The 14,963-nt window shown below is 39.6% G+C and overlaps 3 protein-coding genes across 7 annotated transcripts in view; 1 reads left to right on the forward strand and 2 right to left on the reverse strand.

Annotated features, from left to right (window-relative positions):
* The window catches only part of dtnba (dystrobrevin, beta a), a 36,148-nt gene extending 27,467 nt beyond the window's left edge, over nucleotides 1-8,681 (reverse strand). For 3 of the 4 annotated variants that reach the window (XM_018685111.2, XM_018685109.2, XM_018685105.2), the window contains exons 1-2: nucleotides 8,420-8,681; nucleotides 145-196 (exon numbers count right to left, since the gene is read on the reverse strand). The gene's annotated coding sequence lies outside the window, so the exon portion shown is untranslated. Of the gene's footprint in view, nucleotides 1-144; nucleotides 197-4,093; nucleotides 4,291-8,419 lie in introns of those variants that run through there. The other variant, XM_018685106.2, reaches the window with a different exon arrangement.
* A 2,184-nt stretch (nucleotides 8,682-10,865) lies between these two features.
* Nucleotides 10,866-13,964, forward strand: LOC108888912 (toll-like receptor 5). Its single transcript, XM_018685135.2, is given in 3 exon segments — nucleotides 10,866-11,024; nucleotides 11,894-13,216; nucleotides 13,218-13,964. Coding segments are annotated over 3 exon segments (1,935 nt in total). The 5' UTR covers nucleotides 10,866-10,976; the 3' UTR covers nucleotides 13,782-13,964.
* Nucleotides 13,965-14,244: 280 nt separating this feature from the next.
* LOC108888901 (kinesin-like protein KIF3C) overlaps nucleotides 14,245-14,963 on the reverse strand; it is a 34,145-nt gene continuing 33,426 nt past the window's right edge. The window contains exons 11-12 of one of the 2 annotated variants that reach the window (XR_007813605.1): nucleotides 14,866-14,921; nucleotides 14,247-14,742 (exon numbers count right to left, since the gene is read on the reverse strand). The gene's annotated coding sequence lies outside the window, so the exon portion shown is untranslated. Of the gene's footprint in view, nucleotides 14,922-14,963 lie in introns of both variants that reach the window. The other variant, XM_051071768.1, reaches the window with a different exon arrangement.

Genomic DNA, 14,963 nt, shown 5'->3' on the forward strand with positions numbered 1-14,963 from the left:
CTGACTTCAAGGTACAGTAGAGAAAACACAGCTGAGTGCACTGCGTTGGCGTTGTGTTACTGCTGCATCTAAACTGGATGTGTGTTTGTGGGTTTTGTGTGTGTGTGTGTGTATGTGTGTGTGTGTGTGTGTGTGTGGTCATACCTCTCTGTGTCAGGGGGGTCACACAGGACAGAGGAGCTTCAATAAAGGATGTCTAGCAGAGAGACACAGAGAAGAGAAAGGCAGTTTGAAAAGTCTTTTCAGTAACGTCAGAGGCTCTTTGGAGGCGACACTTTAATACAGACACACACTGAACACAACCAGAGGGACACACACTCCTACATCTCTACACACTAGTCAGACTAATGCACAGGTTTGATGATTTATCAGGCAGAAAGGTCTTTTTTTATTGTGTTATAATCAAATTGGTCGGTTATGTACTTTATAGTCGCTGCTGATGTGAAGAAGGATCCTTCTGGTTGTAGCTCAACTTAAAACAACTGAATTTACTCTAATTTTCTATCTTTTTTATCTGTTATACTTTATCAATTCCTCATTCATGACTTATCCACAGTTTCACTTTCAGAGGAGAGCTGAGTCTGTTTTTGTGGAAGCAGGGTTTTCCATAAGTGCCAGCTGTCCAACATTAAAACATTTTCAGCCAACTACTTTCTCACAGTTACAAGTTAAGTCACTGTCACTTTTTCTAACATTAGAACTATAATCTTTAACTAGATGATTTTGTCATTGGATGTGTGGATCTCATATAATCAGAGAAACCAGTTGAGCCCTCTCAACGTCATGTGTCCACCTGAGAGCATCACAGAGAAACACTGATTTTTAACATGAAACTCTTTAATTCAGTGTTTTTACTTTAATTATCAGGTCTGTTTGTTTTGGAGAGGAGGAGACCTCTGTGGATAATTCAGCTCCTGGTAGAAACCTCCTGAGCTCTGAACACTGAAGGAATCTTTACCTACAAATGAAACAATCATTTCTACGAGTTGTTTAACAATGCAATCAAGCGGACTGCTTCTGTCACCCAGCTGGACGCTGTATGCATCTGTAGAAAACCCTGTGGAAGTGGTTTGGCTTTAAGAGGTCAGACCTCCAGCAAAGCCACGGTTTTCTGCAACGTTTGCAAGAAAATGGTCACAGCTGAAGGCGGCAATGTACTGAGTTTCTCTCTCAGTGGTGGCAGTTTGCTCTGATTTAAAGACCTTTATACTGGTGATATATTTCATCTTCTGATGCTGCATTAGCTCTGTAGCCAGTCTGCACAGAATCAGTGGATCATTTAAGGTCATTTTCAAACCTCCCAGTAAACCAGTACCATGTTTTTATTATTCTTGACAACTGGAAAGAAGCTGTGTAAATACTTCTAAATAACGGCATCCATTCCTTTATTCACTGTTTTGCTGACAAATATTAGAAAAGACAACAGGCTGAACAGCTGCCAGCTGCCAACTCGAATCTCCTCAGACAAAACAAAGAACAAAATAAAATGATTTTACACGCTGACACGCTGTCATCGGGCTCTGTTCAACAAGCTCTCATGACAACAGAGTCAGCAAATCCTCCCACAGCAAACGATATAACTTCTGCCGCACAAACACAGGCTTAACTCAAGCCACATGGACGCTACAACCACAGAACATGGGATATTTCTGTGGATGAACTGCACATTTAAGGAGCTGAATACATAAAGATACTTGGACATGAATGTAGAGAAAACCTACAGATTGTTTAGAGACACTTACATCCTGTCAGCAGGTGTCATACAGACAGCGATGGAGAGAGTACTCTGAGCTTTTACTTAACTATAAGTAGCGCTAGTCCTGGGTAGTAATACTCTACTACAAGTAAAAGTCATGCATCCAAAACTGATTATTTGTTTATTTATTTAATTACCAGGGACAGTGCACATTAATCAACATCACAGTTTAACTTTTCATAAATGAGCTGGAGTTAGGTAAGAAGCTAATTTTCATCTGTAGTCCTTGGGCAGGTTACGATGGCGCTTCAAGAAGTGATGGTGCGTTCAGACTGTCGGAATTTCTGAGTTCCTAGTCAGAAGTTTCAACTGGAAGTTGGATTTACAACTTGGAAACCCAACCAAACCCGATAAACATATTAAAGATGGCTGCTACTCACATCTATAGTAGTGAACACTCTGCTAATTTAACTGTTGTGTCGTATTAGTTTCACATGAAGTCAGTCGTACACATAATACTGCTCAGTTTTATCTGTGGACATGTTGCTACGCTGTTTGTATGAACAAAATACCGTGTAGAGCGTTGTTATCAAATGGTATTGCTAACAGTTAGCAGCAATAAAAAAAGGAAAGGCAGTACCAAGAGTGTTCGGTTTGCTTTAAGTTCTCAGTTTATGTTTAAAGATTATAAACAGCACTAAAAGTTAAAGGACTCATTACACAGAACGGCCCACTGCAGAGTAATACTTATATTACTGATTCATTGATATGTTGATCACTTTAATGTTGCAGGTGGAAAAGGTGGAGCTCATTTTAATTGCTCTAAGTACTGCTTGGTGTTTCTCCTGGGATCAATAAAGTCTTATCATCATTTATTTGTTGATTATATTTTGTATTAATGTGAATCTGTAACTAAGCAACTAAAGTTCTCAGATCAATGTGTATAAATGTGTAACAAAGTGTAATATTTACTGCTCAGTAGAAGTATAAAGAAAAACTGTACTAGAGTAAATGTACTTAGTTACTTCCCAGCCATGTGCACAGACAAACAGATGAAGTATTTCATTACATTACAAAGGAAAGTTAAAATTTAAAATGTTGCTGCATCGACAAACTTCAAACACACAAAGCAAATATTTAAATATTAAGAAGTCAGCAGACGTGTTGACAGAGTTATAAGAATGTGATGTTCCTGTTTAGCATCCTGTCACCGACCTCAGATACCACATGTGATCTCAATCATGACGCTGAAAACTGTTTAATCTGTTCATATAATTTAATCTGCGTCATTGAAAACATCTGCCAGGATCTGTTGTTGAAGATGAGGGACTTTATTTAACACTGCCTCATTTCTACATCTCCATTTCTGAAATGTATCTCAGCATTATTTATCATAGAAGTATGGGATGTTTTTGATTATTTTCAGTTTGTGAGAAATCTTGTCTTGGTGAGGCAGATGGCTCTAAATACTACAACAGCATAAATCTGATTATTCAACAACCCAGATGAGTCCAAACCACAGAACTGCTCCAGCTGTGAGTCATGTAACATTGTCTGTGGGAAAAATTTAATGGGACTCTACTTCCAGAGCCGGAGCGCTCAAAATATCTCCCTCCACTCTGCAAATCTATTTTGGTACGTGGAAAAAAAGTGGTTAGAAAGCTCATAAACACATAAGGCTGCAACTAACTTTAGTTTTATTATCAGTTAATTTGATGATTATTACTTTTATTAAGCGTTTTGTCTAAAAAATGATAGTAAATAGTAAGAAATGCCTGTTACAGTTTCCCACAGACCAAACTCACATTTAAGGAGCCAGAAACAGCAAATATTTTACATTACTGCTTTAAAAAATGATTATTTGATCACCAAGAAGGTTGGCAACATGATTAATCTGACTAACTGCTGCAGCTCTATTTACATTCTCCAAACTACAGCATCAAAAAAGCTAATTATTTAGCACCTGCTGCAAAAATTAGATATAATACTGGCACAGATCTTTAAATTAAATCATGAAAAGAGTCATTAATGCTTGCATTATGTAAATATAACCATGTCCAGTCTCATCAACATTTACTTTTCCTCTTTCCTTTTATACTTCAGGATGTTTTGTGAGTGTGTCACATCAATGCAGACCACCCAGCCAACGCACCTGTGACACACACACACACACACACACACACACACTTCTGCAGCCCCAACACCTGCAAGGCAAATGGTCCTGAGAGAAAACACACACAATCTTCTCTCCCACAAGCATCACTCTCTCTCTCTCTCTCTCTCTCTCACACACACACACACAAACACCTGTTCATAATAATCAATTCCTATTGGAAACATGCACTACAGGCGCCAATTTGTTGCCAAAAATCGAACAAAAAAATGACCGATACCGACCTCTCCGCTGAGTTCTATGGTCGAATCCACAAACTAGGTGTTCACGAGAGGGACAGCAGAAGAAGAAGAAGAAGACACTGATACAGAGACGGGCGTCAGGCAGGCGATGGGGGCACTAAAGAGGGGGTAAAAGGGTGTTTACCACCCTCTGCACACCACACACGCTCCATGCATGCCACATGACCGCATTACCACTTGCAGCTGCTGTGTATTCTCACAGTCTGCCCTGACAGGAACTGACCAGCGTGTGTGTTGTAGATGAGATATATACAGTAGACAACTTTAGACTCTGACTTTACTGACTCTTTACTGTAACACACGAACCAGATGAGGCCGCGCCCACAAATCCCCTCTGCAGCAGATTTCTAAATGAATCTTTTAAAAGTTAATGTTTCAGGAAATTAAAGAAATTCAGGCATTTCTGCATTTTTTAGAGCTGACTCCATCACCGGTGGTTTGGCTGGGTCTCAAAGGTCCTGAATCATTTTAGACATAGTGGAGAGCAGATAAACTGTCATTTGGTGTTTGATAAAAAGCTGGAAAACTTCAGGATGAATGTTGTTTCTTTCCTGAAATCAGATCTGATCCATTAGAGATGTTTAACCTGGACCTGGATTTTCAAAACGTGCAGGTTATTTTTTCAATAAATTGATCAATTGTTAATCATGAAAAATGTCTGTAACTATTTATCTGAGCTGAAAAATGTTACATTTGTCTTTATATAAAGCAGAGAAAAGAAGAAAATCCTACTCATTTGCTTGAAAACAAATGAAACTTTTTTTTTTCTCTGAATGATAAATTAACTCATTGTTTCAGCACAAATGATGATCTAATAGAGATATTTTGCACATTGACAAAATAAAGTTGGTGGAAAAGCAAAATAACTAAATGTTTTTGTATGTGTTAGCATTAAAGAAGTCAGATATAAAGACAGCAGACCTATGTTGGCTGAGCCCTATGAAAAAAACTGATATTAAAAAACAAAAAATCCAGTTCAACACAAACCTCTTCACCACAGAGAAACACTTTCAACTGTACTGATTAAAAAGCAGGTTGAACTGAAAGCAAACCTCCCTCCCTGACTTTCCAGTCTCCTCACTCCTGACCTTTGACCCCTGAGCTGCCATAGAGACAACCTGGCTGACCCGGCGCGGCCCCCGGGGTTGTCACAGAGCAGGTAAAAACAGAAGCAACTCGTATCCTCTTACGCAGTTAAGATGGACAGCTAGCATGCCATTGCAGGTGGTGAAACCTAATTTTAGATTTTTATACTGCAAGTTGTTGTTGCTTGGCAACTTATTAGTTTATTACAATAGATCTGCAATAAACTATCAGGCTCTAGAAAGAATATCCACCTCGCGATGTTTTAACGAAGGGATGGTTATGGTCTGAACGCTCGGTAAGGCCGTGCTCAACTACTGGTGCAGCACAACACAAAGTCATCCAGCAAGGCACTGTTAGCCAATCAAATACATGCAGGCCCACATTCCTGGTCCATTATTTACAACATGGAGGCTGCACTTCTACTGCAATTCCTTCCTTGGTCGTGAAAAAAGCCAAACAATTTCTGCATTGATGGCTTCACAGAGTTGTAAAATCCTGTCTTGTAGAAGTGATTCTGCACCTGATAAGTCTTCAAACTCATGGACCTGGGTCATATTTCATAGTCTCACCAATACCTGAAGCAACATGCCCCCACCAGCTCAGTCCCTTGCTTTGTTTTACGGTAACACAACGCTTCACAGATTTCCCTCTGAACAGATTCATTAAGATTCCTCTTCTCCTCTCACATTTACATTTACACAAACCCTCGACCTGCGACTGCAACCAGAGTAAAGTGTACAGCTGAAACCTGGACTGGTAACGTGGCCTTTAAAGTGACGAGGGTGCTGCGACAAGAGACAGAGAGAGCAGGAAATGAAAAGAGAGAGAGCGATTCAGACACAGAAAGAGAGAAAATGAAGCAGGAACAGGAGACAAAGATATTATGATGTGAAGAAGAGATGCAAAGAGAAAATCAAGATGTACCGAGAAGCCGGAAGGAAGAAAGGAAGAGTCAGAGATGGTGAAAGAGACAGGAAGAGAGCAAAAGAGAAAAACAAAGAAAGAAAAAAATAGAAAGTGAAAGTTTTGTCTTGAGTCTTGAAGGAACAAAAGTGTAGAAATGTTTGAACATTCAACATCGAAGCTGCAGCCTGAACCCTCTAAATCAAGGTCTCATCCATGAATTAAAAACTATTAGCTTTTGTCTGCGTCTTTGCCCTCGAGCTAGTGATTTTAAAACACTCATATTCTCGTGAAGAAGGGACTCGGCTGCAATAATCAGAGTATTTGAACTGGATTCCTGTAGATTTAATGACCTAGGTCGACGGCTGATCGATGAACAGGACCAGCAGAGTATCAGTGAGTTTAGTAAATCATTGCAAAAGCTGCTCTACACTCTAAGCAATGATAAAAACCGGTCATTACACTGTGTTTTACTGCGAGTAAAGCTATGTGAGAATTAACTCAGTGAAGGAGTGGAGAGGTTTGAGGTCGACTGAAGTGTTGGAGGGACCATCAAACTGCTCCCACATGCAAAATGAGGAATACTTAAATTTCACTGTAATTTAATTCTGGAGGAATTATACGAACTAGAGGCTGGGTAGGAATGACTGCCTGCTTCCTAATCATAGGTTTGCACCCTCTCCGCTATTATCTCCCCACCCACGGCGGAGACAGCAACACAATTCAGCGGGCACAAACGTAAATCAACAACCGCTAAAATCTTTCCAGATGGAGACATCGAGATGAAATGTTATGAAGTAAAGAGGGCTGGTGGAGAAGCCGCCCACAGGTATGATATTCAGGTGAAACCGCTGAGCTTTGTTTCATACCTGCTCATCACGTGCAGGAGGGTGCAAATGCCAGGAAAATGGTTTAATTCCAGCCCCCCCTCCCCCCATTCCTCTCATTCTGCCCTGTTGAAGATGTAAACAAATCGCCCACTGCTCGATTAAAGTACAAAATATGCAGCTGCTGGGAAAAAAGTAATGGCCTTTAGGGACAGTTCATCAGTTACTGTGATCTCTATCTCGTTCTCTATCATCCTTCTGTTTCTAACTTCCTCCACAGGGAGCAACAGCTCGGAAAAGTCTGCAACCTGCAGATACATGATGCACAGATACACGATTAAAATGCGTCTTTGCTGCAGGATTTTGATTTTTTTTACACTCGCCTGCAAATATCTTTTCTTAAATTATACTGGTAGTTCTGCAACTTGTTACAATCATGAATAAACACAGAAAATAAACTTGTACTCTGTCTTCTTCTATTCACAGTTTGTAGAATCAGGAATTTAATTTTCCAACAGAAATCATCTTTAGAAACAGTTTAGTCTTATGTGAACAACAAGCAGAGCTTACCCTGGTTTTTACACTGTGTTAGTATCTACACTTTCTACATGCTTTAACACATTTTAGGGTGTAGGCTGGGGCAGGTGGACTGTCATGTGCTGACAGCCCAAAAATGCTTTGACCGTCTCCGATAACACTTTGACAGGCTGTGGTGTGATAAATCACTTCATCTGACCTCACAGGTCAAATGAGGTGATTAATTAGACTGCAAGAATATTATGATTTATCAAACCACTTCATTTCACCAAACTGGTCAGATTAAAGGATTTACTGGCCCTAACTCTGGCATCCTTATTCTGGCATTCCTGCTACATCTGTTTCCATTCAGCTTGTTGCACTGTAACTGTACATACATGCACATGCCGCTAAAAGCTTAATGAAATCCATAACATATAGTATGCCGAATTTCACAATGCACACTAGTGATCTTAAAAAGTGTTAAGTTACGTTGCACAACATCAGCATATTTGGCGATACGCCAGGAAACGTAAAATTGCCAGATTTTTGAATGGACTAACGTTCCTCCCCTGGAAGAGAACACCAATAGTAGTTTTGGTTTGAAAAGTGGGCTTGACTCGTGGCTCAAAACAGGGAGGGACAACACGTTAGACATTTTTAAAGTGTAATATTTCGACGGTCTCCTCTGGACACTTTTGGTTTCCGTATATTTCACAAAACACTGAGTCAAAGCTGCTTTTTCGCTCTGCCTACTTCTGGGAAGCTGTGTGACATCTGAGCGGCCATATTGCAGAAAAGTTTAACTCCCTGTTCACCTTGTCCCCCCCCCCCCAACCCGAATGAATGTGCACTTGAAATCTCTCATTTTAAAACTTATTTAAACAGTAAAATCCACGCTTACTTTTCATAAAACTTAAACTTCCACTTATATTTTTAATGTTCAATTTCCTGGTGTGAGACGGGGTTTACTCACCGGGACTATTTTCGGCAGGTATTCGTGGCCAAACACCAACATCAACACTGAAACGTGTGTCACTGACTTTCTTCGTCTCTTGAAATATGCGCTTCCTCTTCCTCTTCTTTGGTTTTAATTAATATCCTCTCCTCCCTCCCCCTCGGTCCCGTTATTTATCTCCGTAGTGAGCCATGTTTCACGCCCTCCACAGCCTCCTCCACCGCCGCCGCCGCCGCTGCTGCCGCTCCTGTTGTACCGGTTACTGCTGCTGCGATGAAGTGAACTATTTTTGAAAGAAGTCACTCCTCTCCTCGGTCCGTCCTTCTGCCCCCGCCCACCTCTGACAGTCAGTGGTGTACGCTGCTGACACAAAACCAACTCATTGCCCACTTCATTTTTTATTTAGTGCAGCTGCAGCCTGGTTGGACAATAACTAACAGCTTTTATATTAAAACACAGGACGGATCATGACACAACGAGGCCCTGGACAAAATAGCTGCTGATTTTTCTCCCAGTGTTGTCATTTTATGTCTCTTTGTACTGTATTTTTTTCTCTTTGTTATCATTTTGCGTCTTTCTGTGATTGTTTTTTGTTTTGTTTTTTGTCTCCTTGTTGTTGTTTGTGTGTCTCTACCGTTGTTTTGTGTTCCTTTTTGATCGTTTCATATCTTGTTATGTGTCACTGTGGTTGTTTTGTGTTTCTTTGTGCTTGTTTTCAGTCTCTTGTGTATCTCTTTGGTTGTTTTGTGTCCTGTTTTGGTCATTTTGCATCTTTTTGTGGTTGTTATGTTTCTCTTTGTGTGCTTCTGTGGTTGTTTTGTGTCTCTTTTTGTGTATCTGTGGTTGTTTTTTGTCTCCTTATGTGTGTGCTTGTTTTGTGTCTAGTTTTTGTGGTTGTTTTCAGTCTCTGTGTATCTCTTTGGTTGTTTTGTGTCATTTTTTGGTCATTTTGCATCTTTTTGTGGTTATTTTGTGTCTCTTTGTGGTTGTTTTGTGTCTCATTTGCATCTTTTTGCGGTTGTTGTGTGTCTGTCTGTATCTATTTGTCATTACTTAACCGACTTTCTCACAAGAAATGTTAATTTTGTTGTGTTAACTGATCTGTTGTATCTGATCCACGTCGGTTAATCTTAGTGATTTTACATACTGTTGGGTAGTACAGATTGTTTAATAAAAAAGTACAATATTAGTAGAATAACATGGAAATATTCAAGCATTACAAAACACTATATTACTGTAGGTCAAGTAAAAACATTCAGTTACATGAACCATACTGTTGTTTATAATAATAATAATATATTTTTGTTGCTAAAACGTTATTTCTGTAAAAGTAAAAGCAGAGATAAACTGGCACAGTCAGTCAGCCTCTGCCTCTGTCTCTCTGTGTTGTATTAGACAAACATTCATTCTCCAGAGGTCGTGAAATTCACCACCTCTGTGTGATTAAACTCAAAATTGAGTTCATGTACTTAGTTACATTCTCATCATTGACTCACTCATTGAGCAACAGAACAGTGCAAGTTGTGATGAAAGAACCTGGAAAGTCTAAAATCTGAAAGAGGAGATTGCGAAAAAAAAATGCAACTCATTAAAAAATATTCTCAATGGGTGCAGCAGAGGAAATATTGAGAAAAACCAGACCAGATGTTTTCTAGTGTATCCTGTGACTAAAACAGCTTCCCCTCAAATACACATGTGTGCAAATACTGTACAGTCAGGTCTAAAGTTCACATGTAATTTTCTTCAGTGCTATATATCATATATGTAACAATTACTGACACTAAAAGGACAAAATTCAAGTCTAGTGATCTAGTGATTAATAAATAATCAAATAATTGGAAATAAAACCCTATAATATGTAAATTACCCTCCTGATAATATCATGCATGATAAATAAAATCTGGAAGATGTTATTTATCATTTCACATCAAAACAGATCACCTGAATAACAGCTGTGCATACTTTTCTTTAATACTGACACATGAGCGACCAGTAGGATTTAAGAAAATGTGAGATTCTGCCTGTTTATAGCCGATGTTGAATATCTTTAATCTTTAATGCCATATAATTGTACATAATCAGACTTTCTCGCAAAACTAGACTCTTATTTTGTTAGAAAAGTCTCTAAAACACTCCGCAAACTCTGCACTGAAATCCATATTATTGACATTTATTAACAGTTTGAGGCATCTATTCAGCCTCTGATACAAAGTTAGATACTAACCAATGTCTAAATTACACAACACAAACCTGACAACATCATCCAACTGTGCAAACCAGTGTAATCTACCTAAAGCCAGTTCACAGCAACAGAACATACAGAACGTGGCAACTCCAAACATAAAGAGGTACTTCCCTTCCTCATGTAAATTTGGACTCTGCAGAAGAAAAAAAAAGGGAAATCCCACTCAGTGTCGTGTTTGCGCTGCAGGGTGAACAGTAACGCCCAACACAAGTGACGCAAATACTCACAAATAAAAACGCTGTTATCAGGAATCTCTGCAGACCACAACCCTGCAGAGGCTGGGTCATTATTCAATCCAAGACAAGAGGATTTCTTCAAGCAGTGTTGAGGATGAGGACGCTGGGTCTTCAGGTGGTTTTCACCTGTGTTCTCCTACAGGTAGGTAAACATACTGTGTGATATAAATGTAAATTAACATGGTACTGTCTGTGTTTGTACTGCAACTCTTTAAACAGAAATTCAACTAAAACTTTAAGACAAGGTAAGGTTTATTTGTTGGCACCTTATTAAACACAAAATGAAGTTAAGCTGCTCTACAGTGTTTAGCAATAAAGAAAAGTAAAGATATTTTAGTGTGAAATACGGTGCAGAAGATTATTTCTTTAAGTGTTCCAGTGTATCCAGTTTTCATTAGAGTTGTAAAAGGAAAATAGTAATGATAAATCTGAATAGTTTCAGGGAAAACATTCAAGAAAAATTAACTCCATTACCTAAGAAAATGAATGTATATAGTAAAAAGAAATGTTTGGAAAAGACTATTTATTAATTTTGTGAATTATACAGACTTAATATATCATCGAGAATCAATGGCTGAAATATCATTTGATCATTTATTTTCAATTTAAAATATTCTATCAGGAATTAACAAAGACCACAGTATCTGAGAGGCAACTTGTTCTTTGCTGTTTCTTTGTTTATTTTTTAATTACTACAATTTGATTTGTTTTATTTTTTTATTTTTTTATCTTTCTGGATGCTTGATGCAAAAAAATAATATATTGTTTGAAAAAATACTTCACAACTGGTAAAGAAAGTTAGAAAATATGTATGATATCCACAGCAAGAATTAAATGAATTTAAGTAGAATGAAAGGCAAGAAATAAAAGTGCAGTCAACAAAATGCATCAAATAAAAGTAGAATAAATGAGCAATAAATTAGAATATAAGTTGCTGATTTTTCTTTTTATAGAAAACAAAGAAACAGCAGCATTAACAGATCAACTTACATGTTATATTTCCACTTACAGGTTCCAGGATGTTTCCCATCATGCATCATCAGGGGCTCTGTGGCCAACTGTGCCTTCCGGAGACTGGTTTCAGTTCCCGCTCTCCCTCCGAACATCACTCACCTGTACCTGGAGATGAACCACATCCGTGAGATCAACTCCACCTCCCTGTCAGGCCTGGAACAGCTGCAGGTGCTGGACCTTGGGGGACAGCGGTCGCCGCTCGTGATCAGAGGCGACGCCTTCAGCAGACAGAGTCGCCTGAGGAAGTTGATACTCGGCATGAACTTCGGCCTTCAACTGGAGGCGCAAGCCTTCGTGGGGCTATCTGGTTTGCAGGAGCTCCACCTGGATTCTTGTTCACTTGAAGAGTCGATACTGAAGGAAGACTTCCTGCAGCCGCTGTCGTCTTTAGAGACTCTTAGCCTCTTTGGGAACCGCATAAAGAGACTGCAGCCTTCGATGTTCTTCACAAACATGACTAATTGGAAAAATCTGAACCTGAAGCTGAACAAAATCGATAAAATATGTGAATCAGATCTGGTTGGTTTCCAGGGGAAGCACTTTGAGGTCCTGAACTTGGACTCGGTTCACCTTGAGGCCATGTCTGATAAAAACTTTGACTGGAAGAAATGTGGGAATCCTTTCAGGGGAATGTCCTTTCAGATGCTCGACCTGTCCTACAATGGGCTTGGCATGGGTAAATTGAAGCAGTTTCTCAGAGCCATCGAGGGGACGAAGATCTCCCACCTCAAACTGTCAGGACCAATGGGTAGAGGGTTTTCCTTCAATAACCTCCCCGATCCAGACCAAAGCACGTTTGATGGCTTAAAGAACAGCTCAGTCCTCACTTTGGATCTGTCCAAAAACATGATATTTGCGCTGCAACAGGGGGTTTTCAGTCCGCTGAAAGAGGCTGTGATGATTGACGTTTCCCAAAACAAGGTGAATCACATACACAGAAACGCCTTCAAAGGTCTTCAGGGTCATTTACAATTGCTCAACCTGTCGCACAACCTGCTCGGGGAAATCTACTCTTACACTTTTGCTCCTCTGACAAACCTGCAAGTGTTGGACTTGTCTCACAATCACATTGGTGCCTTGGGTTATGACTCGTTCAGCGGACTTCCCAACCTGAGAGGCTTGTTTCTGACAGGAAACGCTCTGCGAGACCTAGGTTTCCCTGCACCGTTACCAAGATTAGATTATCTTCTGTTGAACGACAATAAGTTGACGCCCTCGTCGGTGAACAGCATCATTCGGTTCGCTAGTAACATCAGGCATCTGGGCATTGAGGACAACAGGTTGACGAACCTGGCGGATGTTTACACCTTTCTGACTCAGGCTGAAACGCCTCCAGCATCTCTTCTACAGAAGAAACACAATCAAGTGGTGCACTCTCAGTCAACAAGAGTCCAGAATTGGCCCGAATAACCTCACAGTCCTGGATCTTGGCAGCAGCTCCCTACAGTCTGTCTGGTCTCAGGGCAAATGTCTGAATCTGTTCGACAACCTCGGACATGTGGTCAGCCTCAGCTTGAGCTCTAATGGTCTGCAGTCCCTTCCTCAAGGCATCTTCAAGGGTCTCACCTCAGTGGTCGAGATGGACCTATCGTCGAACGCCTTGACGCATCTCGAACCTGAGGTGTTACCCAAAACTTTGAAAACACTCAACCTATCCAACAACTTCATATCCTCTCCGGACGTGACTGCTTTCCAGTCTCTCAGGTACCTCAACCTCAAAATGAACCGATTCCACTGCAACGCCAACCTGAAGAGTTTTCTGACCTGGCTGAACAAGACCAACGTCACTTTCCTGAGTCCAGTTCAGGAGCTCAGATGTGAATTTCCATCTGATCTCTACAAAGTTACTCTGTTAGATTACTCTGCTCAGGTCAAGCAGCAGTAAAAGCTTTTAAAAGCTGAGCAAATTATACAAAACTAATCAGAGTATGAACCAGAGTGAGGATTTGTTGTCCTCTGTATGATCCAAATTTGAAGTACGTGTCAAGAATCTAAGAAAAAAATCCCTGAAATGAGCTGAAACTGTAATATGTGCGAGTAAATGTAATAAAATCATATTAAAAATGTTGATTTGTTTGTTATTAATGCGTGTCAGATACTGCTTCAGAAGGGTTTCCCATAAACCACCTTTGACATTGACTAGTGACATAATTAAGGTCCTTTTTTTGGCTCATAAACTTAAAGTAAACTAAAAGAAGAAAAGAACCATCAAGGTGTTTTCTGCTCCCTACTTACTTAAAAGGCTTTACTTAAAAGGATTCAGTTAGACTCAGTTACATGATGTGTTAGATCTAACTGTGATGCATTGTATTGTATTGCACATTTAGTGCACAAAATTGTTCCCTTTCCACCCAATCAGTTTGTGGACTGAAAGATACAAATAAGCAAACAGTCAAGTAGCGTTGGAGTGTAACTAAGTACATTTATTCAAGTATACTTTTGAGGTATTTCTACTTTACTTGAGCATTTCCATTTGATGCTACTTGAGGGAAATGTTGTATTTTATCTGACACCTGGCGATTCATTCTGGGTTTTACATTTAAAAGAAAAAAAAAACATTCAAAAAGCTTCTAAAATACTTTACACTTTTAATCATTAAACCTTTTTGGCTCCTGATGCTTTACAAAAATGTCCACCAATCGTTAGCACTGAGTCAAACTTCTTAACCTCTATTTTTTAATGCGAAAATGTGGCTGACAGAGGATGTGTCACACATTTCCAGTGCGATTGTACATTCATTGTATCACCAGCAGGGGGAGCTGCAGAACAATCTATTGGCTTCTGGCTGGATAAAAATTCTCAACCAGTCCAGGATCCCAATGCATGCTGGGAGAGGATGCAGTGACCTTAAACAAGAAGCAGGTACATATAGGAAATAAATAAATGCACAGGACAAATAATCTTAAGAAGATATGCTACTATGATGGCTGCACTGTGAATGTGTGAGGAGATATTTTGTAGATAAATACCGATCAGTGGTTCCCAGCATGAGGGCCAGGAGAATCCAAGAAGTCCCAGGAAAAATCTGATGTAGTTAAAGGAATAAGAATAAAAAAATACAACATTA

The sequence above is a fragment of the Lates calcarifer genome, linkage group LG7_1 (genome assembly GCF_001640805.2).
Source record: "Lates calcarifer isolate ASB-BC8 linkage group LG7_1, TLL_Latcal_v3, whole genome shotgun sequence".
NCBI lineage: Eukaryota > Metazoa > Chordata > Actinopteri > Centropomidae > Lates > Lates calcarifer.